Source organism: Phaethon aethereus, assembly GCF_964289735.1.
Source record: "Phaethon aethereus genome assembly, contig: HAP1_SCAFFOLD_108, whole genome shotgun sequence".
Taxonomy (NCBI): domain Eukaryota; kingdom Metazoa; phylum Chordata; class Aves; order Phaethontiformes; family Phaethontidae; genus Phaethon; species Phaethon aethereus.
Window position 1 is genome coordinate 1,402,408 of NW_028113960.1, and position 12,938 is coordinate 1,415,345.

General features: G+C 47.3%; 1 protein-coding gene across 1 annotated transcript; it reads left to right on the forward strand.

Annotated features, from left to right (window-relative positions):
- Window positions 1–9,630: 9,630 nt before the first annotated feature.
- On the forward strand, window positions 9,631–12,405 carry LOC309416454 (E3 ubiquitin-protein ligase RBBP6-like; the record flags this gene model as incomplete). The annotated part of the gene is made up of 4 exons (XM_082016001.1): window positions 9,631–10,012; window positions 11,128–11,227; window positions 11,569–11,579; window positions 12,386–12,405. Exons 1-4 carry the CDS (start codon window positions 9,847–9,849, stop codon window positions 12,403–12,405), a joined length of 297 nt encoding a protein of 98 aa, XP_081872127.1. The 5' UTR covers window positions 9,631–9,846.
- Window positions 12,406–12,938: the final 533 nt, after the last annotated feature.

Below are 12,938 nucleotides of genomic sequence, written 5' to 3' on the forward strand. Positions count from 1 at the left end.
AAACTGTTGACCAATTCCTGTCCTCACTGGTACACATCCTCCTGGTCCAAGATTTATCTTTGCCATTACTGAACTTCAATTTTTCACTTGCTTGCCAACTCGGACGTCTAATTGTTCACTTATGGGCCTTCCTCATTTAGACCGCACAGGTTCTAAGTCCTGTATAGCCTAGAGGGAATGTCTATTCATGTTGTCCTGTCCTCCTGTAAGAATGACTTGGAAACAAAATCAGCTGTAGCCTTTTTCCAGAGGTAATTTAGCCGTGCACACTCATCTCAGTGCCATTGTTTTCTTCTTTCAGCTACCTCGTCGGTGACACACTGTGGGTGGTTATGGAATACCTAGCTGGAGGCTCTTTAAATGATGTTCTTGAGGAGACATGTATGGATGAAGGACAGATAGCAGCTGTCTGTAGGGAGGTAAGGGATCCCGCCTGTGCTTCCCATTACTGGGACAGGATGGTACTTCTAAGCAGGTGGTAAGAAGATGAGAGGTTTCATGTTCAGAGCTTTGTTTCTGTGTTGCTTTTATGATACGGAGAAGAAAGAGCATCTTAAGTGAACTGCCTGCCAGTATCGCTGCACTTATTACACTCTGTTGTTTTACTCATAGAATTTTATTGTACTATTTCTTTTTTTGTTGTTTTTCATTTTACTCTTCTCAACTTTGCCTCTCTAAACCTTTGCCTGGAGCATGCCTGTACTGCATTCGTTTCGTGTACAAGCAAATATGCTGGTGGCAGAATTTTAAAATGCCAACAAAGAAAAAGAGGGGCTCCTTCATCCCAGTCCTCGGCTTAAAAGAATAGCACTCCACCCAAAACGGTGGTTGCTCCTGAAAAATGCCTAACACGCTATTTCCAGATCTGCCGTCAAGCCTAACAATAAAATCTTTCTCATGCGACCTCCGACTCAAAAGTGATCCATCTTATACCGAAGGAAGGGACTTTTTGGTTTTTGGCAAACCATAGTTTGTCATCTGGGTGGAGATAGCACATTCCCTGCAGCAGCAGTCATTCCGTGTGTGCTTTCAGGGGACACTCTGTGGCAAGAATTGACATTTCTGTTTCAAAAGCTCCTACGCCTTTGTTTAGGAAGTTATTACTCTGTGTTGAAGCAGCAAGCTCTTCCTCTTGAGAGCACAATATTCTGCCATTACTCTCAATTCAACTAGAAATTAAATCCTTTAGAGCCATTTCTTTTCTTGTGTGATGAAATCTGGTCACTAAGTAAGTTTTACCCTCATGTTTCTTTTTGATCTATGAGTGCCTACAAGCTCTGGATTGCCTTCATTCCAACCAAGTGATCCACAGAGACATCAAAAGCGACAATATCCTCCTCGGAATGGATGGGTCTGTCAAACTGAGTAGGTATCTTTGGTCAGGTGCAGCATTCCCAGGATGTGGTGTGGGGCTGCTTTTGACTGACTGCCTGTTACCCAAAAGCGATGCCTGTTGTAGTGCACTGGCAGAGCTCTGCTGCGAGCTAAGAGCACAGTGCCAATGTCCAGGGAGGTACAGAAAGAAAAAAGGTGTAAAGAGTGGTTTCGGTTTGTGTAGGTCCCTTCCAGAAGGGGCAGTAATAAAGAATAATCTAAAGCTTCAAGTGAATAAAAGCCACTGCATGAAACTTGAGGGGTTTTTAAGTGGCCACTTCAGTATTTCCTTGGCTCGAGCACTGAGTAAACAGAGCATGGCCGCTTTACCAGATAGATTCAACAACGCCTTCTGAGGCATCTGGAAGGGATTTCTTTTGCTTGGTTTCATAAATCAAGCTGCCTTTAATAGTACTTGTTTTTCTCCTCAGCTGATTTTGGCTTGTGTGCCCAGATCACCCCTGAGCAGAGTCAACGGAGCACGATGGTCGGGTCTCCTTACTGGATGGCACCAGAAGTGGTGTCGGGAAACGCATACGGGCCCAAAGTGGACATCTGGTCGCTTGGGATCACGGCAATTGAAATGGCACAAGGAGAACCTCCTTACGTTAATGCTCATCCTCTCAGGGTAAGGTGCGAATAAAACCAGAGACCACCGTCTTTCTAACCTGCCCCATGTTTTGTCTCCCATGAGACAAAATCCCAGTTACACCAGCTTGAACTAGTTCCACCAAGGGCTGCTTCTAAATATGTCGCTGGAGCATATCGGCATATATTGTAGCTGTCGTTATGTCAATAGGGGGACCTTAAAAGAGAAGTGACATGTAGACTGTTCAGAAATGTGTCATTTTTGCCCTCAACCACGCTTGAGATTTCTCATGTGCTTTTAGAACTCTCTTTGAGCTGTATCTCTGAATGACAAGAATTTTTCAGCAGCAAGATCCTCCAGTTGGGGAATTTTTATGAAAAATATTTCAACTGTACGTGCAGGAGAAGTCTTTCCAAACTCAGATCAGTGCCGATTGCTCACCTGCGCCTTTCAGGAAGTGTCACTGGTTCTAGTAATGCCATAATCACTTCTTAGCAAATGCTTTTCTACAAGTCTGTTTTGGCACAGGTACTTGTAGTACACTAGTGTATTTTGATGTTTTGAAGTTTCCAGTTTTGTCCTAATTCCTTAAAATGAAATGACCAGTTCTTATACCAAAGGAGCGTGTCATAGTGGAGGAATGTCTGCCAAGATAACACCTCATGACTGAGAGCTGAAACAGAGCTCAATGCTGCACAGTTAATTCCTGACAGGATGCAGGAATTCAGGAGGAAATTAAGTTTGCTCTATGCATATACATACGCAATTCTTATTAAGGCTAGAATTAAAATAGAGCCTGACCTTTAGCTTTTCTCATAGCAGTAAGGCTGCGCTCTCTCTGGTCTGTGGCACCCCGACTGCATACTGCAGACTGAAAGAAGAAACAAGAGAATGGTCAGGAAATACCCCCGGCCAAGCAAAGAGAGGAGCCCACACTCCACCTGCTTCCCTGGGAGACCCTTGCAAAAAATGCATTTGCCTTGCATAAGGCAGCAAAAACCCGTGAAGAGCATTAGCGTGACTGGTCGGGATGCTGAAGGTTCCCTGCCTCCTTAACCTCAAATGCTGATTAGGGCTCCTTGAGAAGCCTCAGGTCAACTGTTTGTTAGAAAGATCACTGGATTTCTTCTCTCTGACCAAACTCAGCTCTTCCTGCCCTCACCCAGATTCTTTGAGATGCTCTTTTTCTCCATATATGCCTCATCTCCTGCTGGAGATACGATCAGCTTGGACACTTAGAGCTTCAAGGCATCTTCAGGTGTCTTAGTAAAACTGTGGTAGATGAAAATCAGGCACCTGAAGTTGCTTCCATCCGCATTGGCTTCCTGGGCTCTTTTTCAGCGGTTGTTGCCCCTGAGCTAGGAACAGTGAACAGCCTGTGATGGACTGCCTGAAGTTCCCCAGTTATCAGCTAGTTTTATTAAGGTCAATCAACCCCGACAGGATTGATTTGTTTTTTATGAAGGATTGTTTTAATAATGGAAGGCACACAGGAGCTTCCGTTACTTAAACACCTAAATAAATTGTAAGGGCATGAAAGGCTCATTAGTCCTAGAGTTAGCAGCAGTCTTCATGTAGATGCAGTGTTGTTTTCCACGTGTAGAGCAGGCGCATCCCATGCTGCTCACGTTCTTTCCAGCTGATGCAGAACTCACAGGAATGAACAATTTTCGAGCCATGTGTGTCTTGGATGTGTCTGTGATGGTATTTGTTTCCTCTCACTGTGATTTCCTTCCATCCGGCACATGCCGAGGGCCTGGGGGACAAACACTGGTGTGATAAAAACCCTTTGAAATTCAGGTTGGACCTCCTCCTGATTTCAATTAAAAAAAAAAACAAACAGAAAACCACAGAAACAAAACAAAGCCTTAAGCATTTCTTTTTCATTTCTTAACCACAGCGCATCAATTTGTCTCAAAACTGTAGCATTTTTTTCAAATGCTGCACATCTTCTACAGTTTCAGGCTTCTTAATCATCTGTATGTTGTTCTGTCACGTATCTGGGTGGCCTGGATACCTTTAGGATCTTGCTTTCACAGACTGCAGCTGTAATGGTCTGCTGAAGCCTTTCTTGTTTCTTGGCATGTGAAACAAATTAATGAGCTTATTGCCCCTTTGCAGCTACTGCGAACGCTCCTTTCCTTTGTACCGTACTTGCTTTTCTTTGCCAGCTGCATATCATAGGAGACCAAAAGATATGTGATAAGAAGGTACTTCAGCTTCCCGTAGACCTTTCCCTGTTCTGGTGGAAATACTGAAAAGGGGACGTACTGAGCTGAAGATGACTCTTCTTTGGGATTCATGTTCTGAGAAGAAACAAGTAACTAAAAGAGCTCCATTTGTCCTGGCACTCCTGTTTTACACTCAGGTGAATGTGGCTGCAGTAAAATCCCCAAAGCTGCCGTTGGTGCTGTAGTCCTTTCCCGCAGGAGAAGTATCATCCCTCGGGTAGCGCAATTGAAGCGTAGTGAGGACAGGCACTCCAGCTCACCACTGTGTCCGGTGGCTGAGGTCAGCTGCAGATGGACAGGACCAGACTGATGTTGTGACATTTATGTTGTGGGAAAAGGAAAGAAGCTTCCTTTTATTGTTTTTACTCTAGGATCGTTTCTTTGCCTTTTTAGGCTTGGAAATTGTCCTCTGTATTTAAGAGGACAATAGCAAAGTCAATGTGGTCCCGGTCTAGTTAAGTGCCAGTAGAACAGAGCTGTTGTAATGGCAGATGTTTTAATGGAAGACCCCATGGCCTATTTCTATCATTATTGCTGTGTAGTTTAGACGTATTCTGGAAGTTTATGTCTGAATAGTTCAAAAGGTTTGTCTTCCGTTTCTACATAACATCTTGCAAAAGCGCAATGAACTCATCTCGCTGGCTTCTCAGCATGTTAGACCTTGGTTACAAGCGAACCACACTGGATACTGCTCACCCTGTGTTTTGCAAAATGACGTTGTACTCCCTTGGCCTGAGGAATATCAGGAAGACTTGCTCAGCTGCATGAACTCCGTCAGCTACTTGACAGTGAACATCCTTGGCTTTGCTTAGGAAACTTGAGCTTAGCTTTGGCTGGATGCTGTTGAAGAGGAGAAAGGCTGGAATTTTCAAGTGTTTGGCTAGGCTTGTGTGCACAGAATGACTGTGCATTCAGATGAGCAGCTGGACATTTATGCACAACATGGAGGGGAATCCACAGAGGACTCAACCCTTAACACAGGTGAATACTCCCAATTCTGAGGTAGCGGAGTGTTACCATAGCGATGGAATTACTCGTTTTTCTGATAGCAAGCATTAAACGTTTTCTTCTTAACACATAAGTGACGCTGATCTGGAATTTGGAGACTGCTGAAAGACGTTGTTGCAGCTTGGCTCCCATCTGCCCAAAGATGCATTTTCTTCATAAGATATTTGTGCATGCAACTTATGTGCCTGTGTTGAAAAAAAGGTTCCCAATGTTTCTGTTTCTTTATCCAAGGACTAAGCTGATGGATTTCCTTTTTTCCCATCTGGTTACCATTTTTATCAAGAGCAGAGCAAAAAACTTGGCTACCTTTGCTTTATGGAAGCTGTACTTTAGGGAACAGTGAGCCCCGCCGAGATGCATTTTCAGTAGTAATCCTCAGAAATAATAGCGTTAGGCCAAATTCACTCTTTAAAAGGGGCTGTAAACTGTCACTGTCACAAGCCTGTCACTACTTGGAGAAGCAAAATGTGCTTTTGCTGATGTAGTTCATACTAACCAGGTCAGTCCGTGAAATCAGCTGTCAAGGCAAGATCATTTTGATATTGGAAGAGCTGTGGCTGCCTCAAGGTTTTTTATGTAGCTATAGAAAAATCCTGTCTGACCCCCTGCCAGGGAAGAAACTGCCACTGGAGACTGAACCTTAAAAAATGGGGTCTATCTGGGCAGTTATGGATATGAAGGAAACAGGTGGAGTCTCATGTTCCCTTTTTCTCTAGGCGCTGCATCTGATCGCTACGAACGGGACACCAGAGCTGCAGAACCCTGAGCGATTGTCCGCGGTGTTTCGCGACTTTCTGAGCTGCTGCCTGGAGGTGGATGTGGACAGGCGAGGGTCTGCCAAGGAACTTCTGCAGGTAAAAGGGGACACGGCTGCAAGCGGAACAGCTGTTCTATGTAATGGTTTTCTCACCAGCTAAACTCAAAGGCATGAGACGGAACCCCCTCATATTAGTCTCCAGTCTTGGTGCTTTTCAAAAGGAAAAGAAGTGGAATCATAGAACGGTTTGGGTTGGAAGGGATCTTTAAAGGTCCTCTAGTCCAACCCCCATACAGTGATCAGGGACATCTTCAACTAGAGCAGGTTGCTCAGAGCCCCGTCCAACCTGGCCTGGAATGTTCCCAGGGATGGGGCATCTACCACCTCTCCGGGCAACCTGTACCAGTGTTTCACCACCTCATTGCAAAAAAATTCTTCCTTAGATCCGGCCTGAATCTACCCTCTTGTCGTTTAAAACCATGACCCCTTGTCCTGTTGCAAGAGACCCTGCTAAAAAACCTGTCCCCATCTTTCTTTAGAAGCCCCCTTTAAGTACTGGAAGGCTGCAAAAAGGTCTCTCCGGAGCCTCCTCTTCTCCAGGCTGAACAACCCCAACTCTCTCAGCCTGTCCTCCTAGGAGAGGTGTTCTGTCCCTCTGATCATTTTTGCGGCCCTGTGTTGAATTTTGGTAGTATATTCAGCTCTACATAGTGGCAAATGGGATGGTAGCCACTGCTCTCGCTGCAAGCCAGAGCTGAGTCCGTCAGCGCTCTGTCTCTGGTGTCCCTGCTCTTGTCTTGGTGCTGAAAACCTGTACCTCCGTGGCCTTCAGAAGAACACATGGGCCTAAATACTCCTGGCATAAACATTTCCTAGAGCTATTGGAGTTCCCTAAGGAACGGTTTATGCCTCTGCTCTTTTCTGACAACTCAGATAGCCCATGTCTTTAAAAAACAGGAACCTAAGTAAGTAACTTGCGTTTCCTGAAAGGAACAAGGCCCTGGGAGAGCAAACAGCATTCCCAGAGTGCTGGCAGGGCAGAAATGCCAGCACGCTGAAGACAACTTGATAAAGGGATTAATGGGATTTTGGACCCTGTTTGCCTGTGATAGCAAGGTACTGGACATGAAGACGCAGGTGCAGATGGTCCCCTCAGTCCTGTTTCAGCGTATTCCCCATAACCAGAGAAATGCTGCTTGAGGCTGTGAGTACCTGAGTTTGGAAAGTAATGGTTCATTTCTTTTTTTCCTTTGCACAGCATCCATTCCTAAAATTAGCCAAGCCTCTCTCCAGCCTGACGCCGCTGATCACGGAAGCAAAGGAAGCGAATAAGAACGGCAGCAGCCACTAGTGCTTCAAACCGGCTTTCTCCCATGCCAGCTCAGAGCAGAACTGAGAATAAAACTCTATAGAACCTCAACGCTTGTGCTGTGGGACAGGTGGATGGATAAAGAAGCCAATGGTCACAGTCATGGTGGTAGGAGGGAGAACAACCCAGGCCCTCAAGGAGTAAAATATGACCGTTTCTCTTCTTCCTGCCTTCTGGCTCCTGAATTTATTTTGAAGACGAAACAGGGCTTAAGACAGAGAGGTAACGACCACAAATGCTTGCCTGCCTCAGCCATTTCCAAGGGAAAGCAAATTCAGTTGGAAGGTCCCCTTCCTTCTCACCCTGTGAATAAGCTGTACACTCACTTTGAAATTGTGACAGTCAAAACAGCAAGTGAAGCAACAGCCACCCAGTGTTAAAAAAAAAAAAAAAAAAGGAAAAAACCCTGTAAAACAGCTTAGCGCTGTAGTCTTCATGTCTAGGCCTGGTCCTGCAAAGGGCTAAGTACCCTTTAAGGTATGAACCACCGTCCTGTTTTGGCAGTAGGAAGGCAGGATGCTTGGGTTGTTCTTGGATTAGGCCATTGGCTTGTTTGGCTTTGGCTTCTTGTTTAGTTCCAGTCTTTGTGTTGCCACTGTCATTCATACCTCAACTGACCTACTCTCGCTCGCTCTGTCCGTCCCAGTGTCCTCGGCTGAGGCAACGGACGGATGCAATGCTGATGGACGGCAGCAGTGAGCACAGCTGTGGGAGGTGCGCCCAGGGAGAGGAAATCTTCCACGTAGTGACCGAGCTGCGGGAGGAGGTGACTAGATTGAGGCTATCAGGGAGAGCGAGCAAGCGAGAGACTCTTAGAACTGCACCCTGCCTTCCCTGGGACAGGCCCACCAGGCAGACGGGACGCATCATATGGGGGATTGCCTATCCTCTGCCCAGCTGGCTGAACACAGTGACTCCAGTATGCCCTCCGGAAGTCCAAAGGGGCAGTTCTGCTGTGGTTTCTAACACATCAATAACCCTTGCGTCTTTGCTGTCACACAGCTCTCCATCCTCCCTACCTCCACTGAGCTGGCAGACTGCAGCACCTCGCTAGCACCATCCCTCAAACATCGGCGTGCCGCCCCCAGGCTCATCTCTAGCGAGCCGGGTTTTATCCCCTTCCCCCTTCGAATCTAGTTTAAGGCTCTTTCATTCAGCCCTGCTAAGTCCTGTGCAAAGACCCTTTTCCCCCTTTGAGACACGTGTACCCCACCTGTCACCAGCAGGCCTGGTGTCGTGTGGACCAGCTCATGATCAAAAACCTCCCAATTCTGCCGGTGTCACCGGGCTCAAGCTGCTGGCTCTTCCTGTTCCTTCCGTCAGCATTCCTGCAACTGGAAGAACCGAGGAGAACCTACTTGTGCTCCTGATCCCTTAGCCAGTCGTGCCAAGGCCCCGAAGTCTCTCTTGATTGCCCTTGGACTTCTTGCTGCAACTTTGTCACTACCTACATGAAAAATCAATAATGGAGAATAATCTGAGGCCGTACCAGGGTAGGAAGCTTATTCTTCACAGCTTTAACTGGGGCCCCAGGGAGGCAGCAGACTTCCCTAAGAAGTGGGTCCGGTCTGCATATGGGGCCTTCTGTGCCCTTCAGAAGGGAGTCTCCTCTGACAATGACCTGTCGTCTTCTTTTTGTGGAAGCGGTACCAGTACAAGCAGATGGGTTTATGGCAATAACCATCAATGGCCATTGGCTCTTTGACCGAACTTCCCGTAAATGCAAGAAGAGACACTCGGACACCCTGAGATGTCCCCTCCCTTCGCTGGGCCTGGGCACGGGCAGCCAAGTGCCGCACGGCAAAGCCCACTGCATCTTCCCCAGGCTGTCTTGTCCTGGCCGGCTGCTGCCAGGAGGGGACAGCGGGTGGTGACAGCCTGGGGGTGACAGGAGGGACAGCAGGCGGTGACAGGCCTGGGGGGTGACAGGAGGGTCCCCACAGGCCTGGGGAGTGACAGGACACCAGGCAATGAGCAGCCAGTGGGATAACAGGAGGGACAGCACAGGCCTGGGGTGTGACAGGACACCGGGCAGTGACTGGCCAGGGGGGTGGCAGGAGGGACACCACAGGCCTGGGGTGTGACAGGACACCAGGCAGTGGCAGGCCCAGGGGGGTGACAGGAGGGACACCACAGGCCTGGGGTGTGACAGGACACCAGGCAGTGGCAGGCCCAGGGGGGTGACAGGAGGGACACCATAGGCCAGGTGAGGCGCGGTGGGGTGCAGTGTTCCGTTGGGCACGCGCAGTGATGCGATCAGGGCAGCGCCTGCGGCTGGCGTCCGTTAAACCCCCAACGGAACGCTGAGGCAGAGGTGCCCGAGTGCCCACAGCGAGTGGTTGGGCCTGGGAGCGCTGCGTGAGAGAGGGAGCAGAGGCCGAGCCGGGGCCGCGGGGGCCTCTCCCCGTCATCCGCCCGCCCGCCCGTCGCTGAGGGCCGCAGGCCGGACTTGTTGCGGGGGTGAGCTCAGCCCCCTCGGTCCGCTGTAGTAGACGCCGTCGGGGAGCAGGCCCCGACCATGTCGTGCGTCCACTACAAGTTCTCCTCCAAGCTGAGCTATGACACTGTCACCTTCACCGGCCTCCACATCTCCCTGTGCGACCTCAAGCGCCAGATCATGGGCCGGGAGAAGCTGAAGGCGGCCACCTGTGACCTGCAGATCACCAACGCCCAGACCAAAGAAGGTGCGTGGGGGCGGCGGGCGTGGGGGCTCGGGGACTGCCCGGCTGGCAGTGTCACAGACCACCTTGTGATGGCCATGGCCTGTGGGAGCCACGCTCTGCTCTTTGTGGCTCGTCCCCACGTAGCCTGAGTCAGCCTGAGGCCCATCTTGCCGGCCTGCGGGGGGACTGGGAGGGCAAGCGGCGCGGGGGCTTACACGGGGTGGGAAGCGATAATGTGATTTGGCCACGCTCGGTAGCTGTGGCTTGTGTTGGGGGCCTCAGGGCTGTTCTTTTGTAGTTGCTGTTCTGACAACTACCTTCAGATCTGTGCTTTGGGCGCGGAGCAGGCATAGAAGAATGTGTGGTTGATGTGTGATGTACAGGGCTTAGAAATTTTTGCTTTCCTGGAATTCTGCTAGGTAAAATGATAAGGAAATATGGGAGGATATCTTATATTAATAACCTCTCCAGATGTCTTGGAAATCAGGTGGAGAAAGCTGAAAGGGATGGGAAGAGAACAGGTGGCTACTTTGAAGAAATAAATTGTCTTTGGTGACTTTGTTTTGTGATCACCTTGCTTTACTCCACTGCACTGGAAAACTGGCTTGGTGGCTGTTGCAGCAACTGCTCGCTAGCAACACTTTGGATCGAGAGTGTAGCTGTGAGTTACCATCTGTGCAGACCCTCTAATGGCCCCTCTGCCATGGATGTTCTCCGTATCTAAATGACACCTTGGAATTTCTTGTTAATATCGCTTCTTTTCTACACCAAAGACATTGTCGTTCAGGTGCTATCGAGCATCATTTCACCATATGTCTCTAAGCATTTTTTTTCCCTGGTACTACGTGCGAACCATATCAGGGCACTACTGAAGTTTTCCGGCAGAACATTTTGGCATTCACGCTCTCTCAAAAAAAAATGGAAAAGATTTTGCTGCTTGCGTTTGATTCTCAAACCTGAAGATTTCTTGGAATGTACTGCTAGTGTGCTGAGACGATAAAAATGCACCGTTACATCTGAAATCTGGCTTTTCTATCTGCAAAGGGCTTCCCTCTCTGCCGCGCTGTGTAATTACATATTCATATACATTCTTATGAATTGACTAATGTTTTTTTCTGCATTTATGTTGTTTTCAGAATACACAGAGGCTAATGCCCTGATTCCTAAGAACTCATCAGTAATTGTGAGAAGAATCCCTGTCGGAGGAGTTAAAGCTACCAGCAAAACATATGTTCTGTAGGTATCCATAAAGCACTGTGTTCTGTGCTAGTGGTTTGGGTGTGTTACCTTTTCTAATTGATGTTCATTTCCAGAGGCACTCAGATTGTATCTTTCTGGTTAAAGCTGCTGTTAGTTTTTGTTGTAATGGGGTAGATTTTATTGTTCCTGTCCCAAAGTAAACTTATGCTTTTCGGCCTGCTGGGACATGGGGTTCAAACTCCAACAACGGTAACTGTTAAGAATGATTCTATTTGGTTTGATCTTGGGGTTGTTTTTTCTGAGCGCCAAGTTTTCGATGCTGTTTCCTCTACGTGGAGAGATTCCTTGTTACACGTGTATGCTTGTCTTGCTTTTAGAGTGAAGACAGGTACGCACTGGAGTGTAAACTTAGAATTTGTTCCCATCTCAGAAGAGTCTGATTCTCAGTGTTTCTGCGAATCCGTCTATTCTTTGCATTTGGGGCAGGGGGGGTGGCATATGGCAGGTATCCTTATGCCCCAAATCTGGTGTTTTTGCATACTAGCTAGAGGGGAAAGACCAAGGGTCGCCAGCTCTGCTGATGGGACACTTGGGATGATGCAGGAATAATTTGTTCACTACATCGATGGCTGCATGTCTCATTCATGATGATCTGCAGGCAGATACAGATCAATGAGTATGTGGAATCTCAGCAAGTTCCCAGATGTAATAAATATTTCCCCAAATACTGTAGCATTTTCAAGGTTATTTTAAAGCAAATTCTGGCAATTAAGTCCTTTTTTTTTTTAATTTCCCCACAGGACTCCTAAATCGCAGAAAATCCTAGGCACTGCCTTCAGGTGACATTTCTACTACTATTTTTAGTCACCATGTTTAAGACACAAAACTGTAGTACAGACTTCATATTTTTGATACTTACGTAGCAGAGACAAAATATCTGAGGCACTTTGGTGTTCTATTGCTGTAAGTCTTAGAGTAATTTTCTGACAAAGTAGAAATGGGCTTCTGGGGTTTTTTTAGTTGCACTGAAGGTACCAAGAGAGAGCCGTTTATGTATATGAATACGTTTCCACATGCACTAGACTATCAGCACATCACGTTTTGATGTTCAAGTTCTGTAATCTGTTGTCGCTGCTGTATGTTGGGCACAAGGGCTTTCTTTTAAGTTCTGATCACTTTTATTTCTTCTTCCAGATGTCAAACTGAGCCAGTGAGTGGAATATCAAGAGGCGTATGTAAAACACCATCTCACACTTTTTTCTACACACTGCACTTAATTCCAATCAATGTAGCCTTGTGTTAATTTCCCCAACATTAACCTAATATATTTTCCACTAAAACATAGATGCTGTATGTACAATGTATTTGATTCAGCATCATAGAAATTTTATTCTACGTTTCTAAAAAACTAAGCAGTGATTCGGATGTCTTTCTGATGATGTTTTACTAGTGTCAGCTTAACTGCTGCTTGTGGCATCATAGAATTCAATATCCTGGAAAAGGAACCAGATGAGAGCTACCCTTTTGACTTGTGGAAAAACCGCATGTCATCTTAGATCCCAGTAAATGCCGCAGTCCGTTGCTGACTGGTGGCCTGAGGACTTCATTCCTGCAAGCTGTTGCAGGAGGTAGCTGGGAGGGAGGAGTGTGGTTGCAAAGGAGAAAAAAAAAAATCCCAGGATTGTGCTCTGAATCCATGTTTTTGTCATCATTAAGACTTGGTTTTGGTCTGCTGGCAAGGAGAATA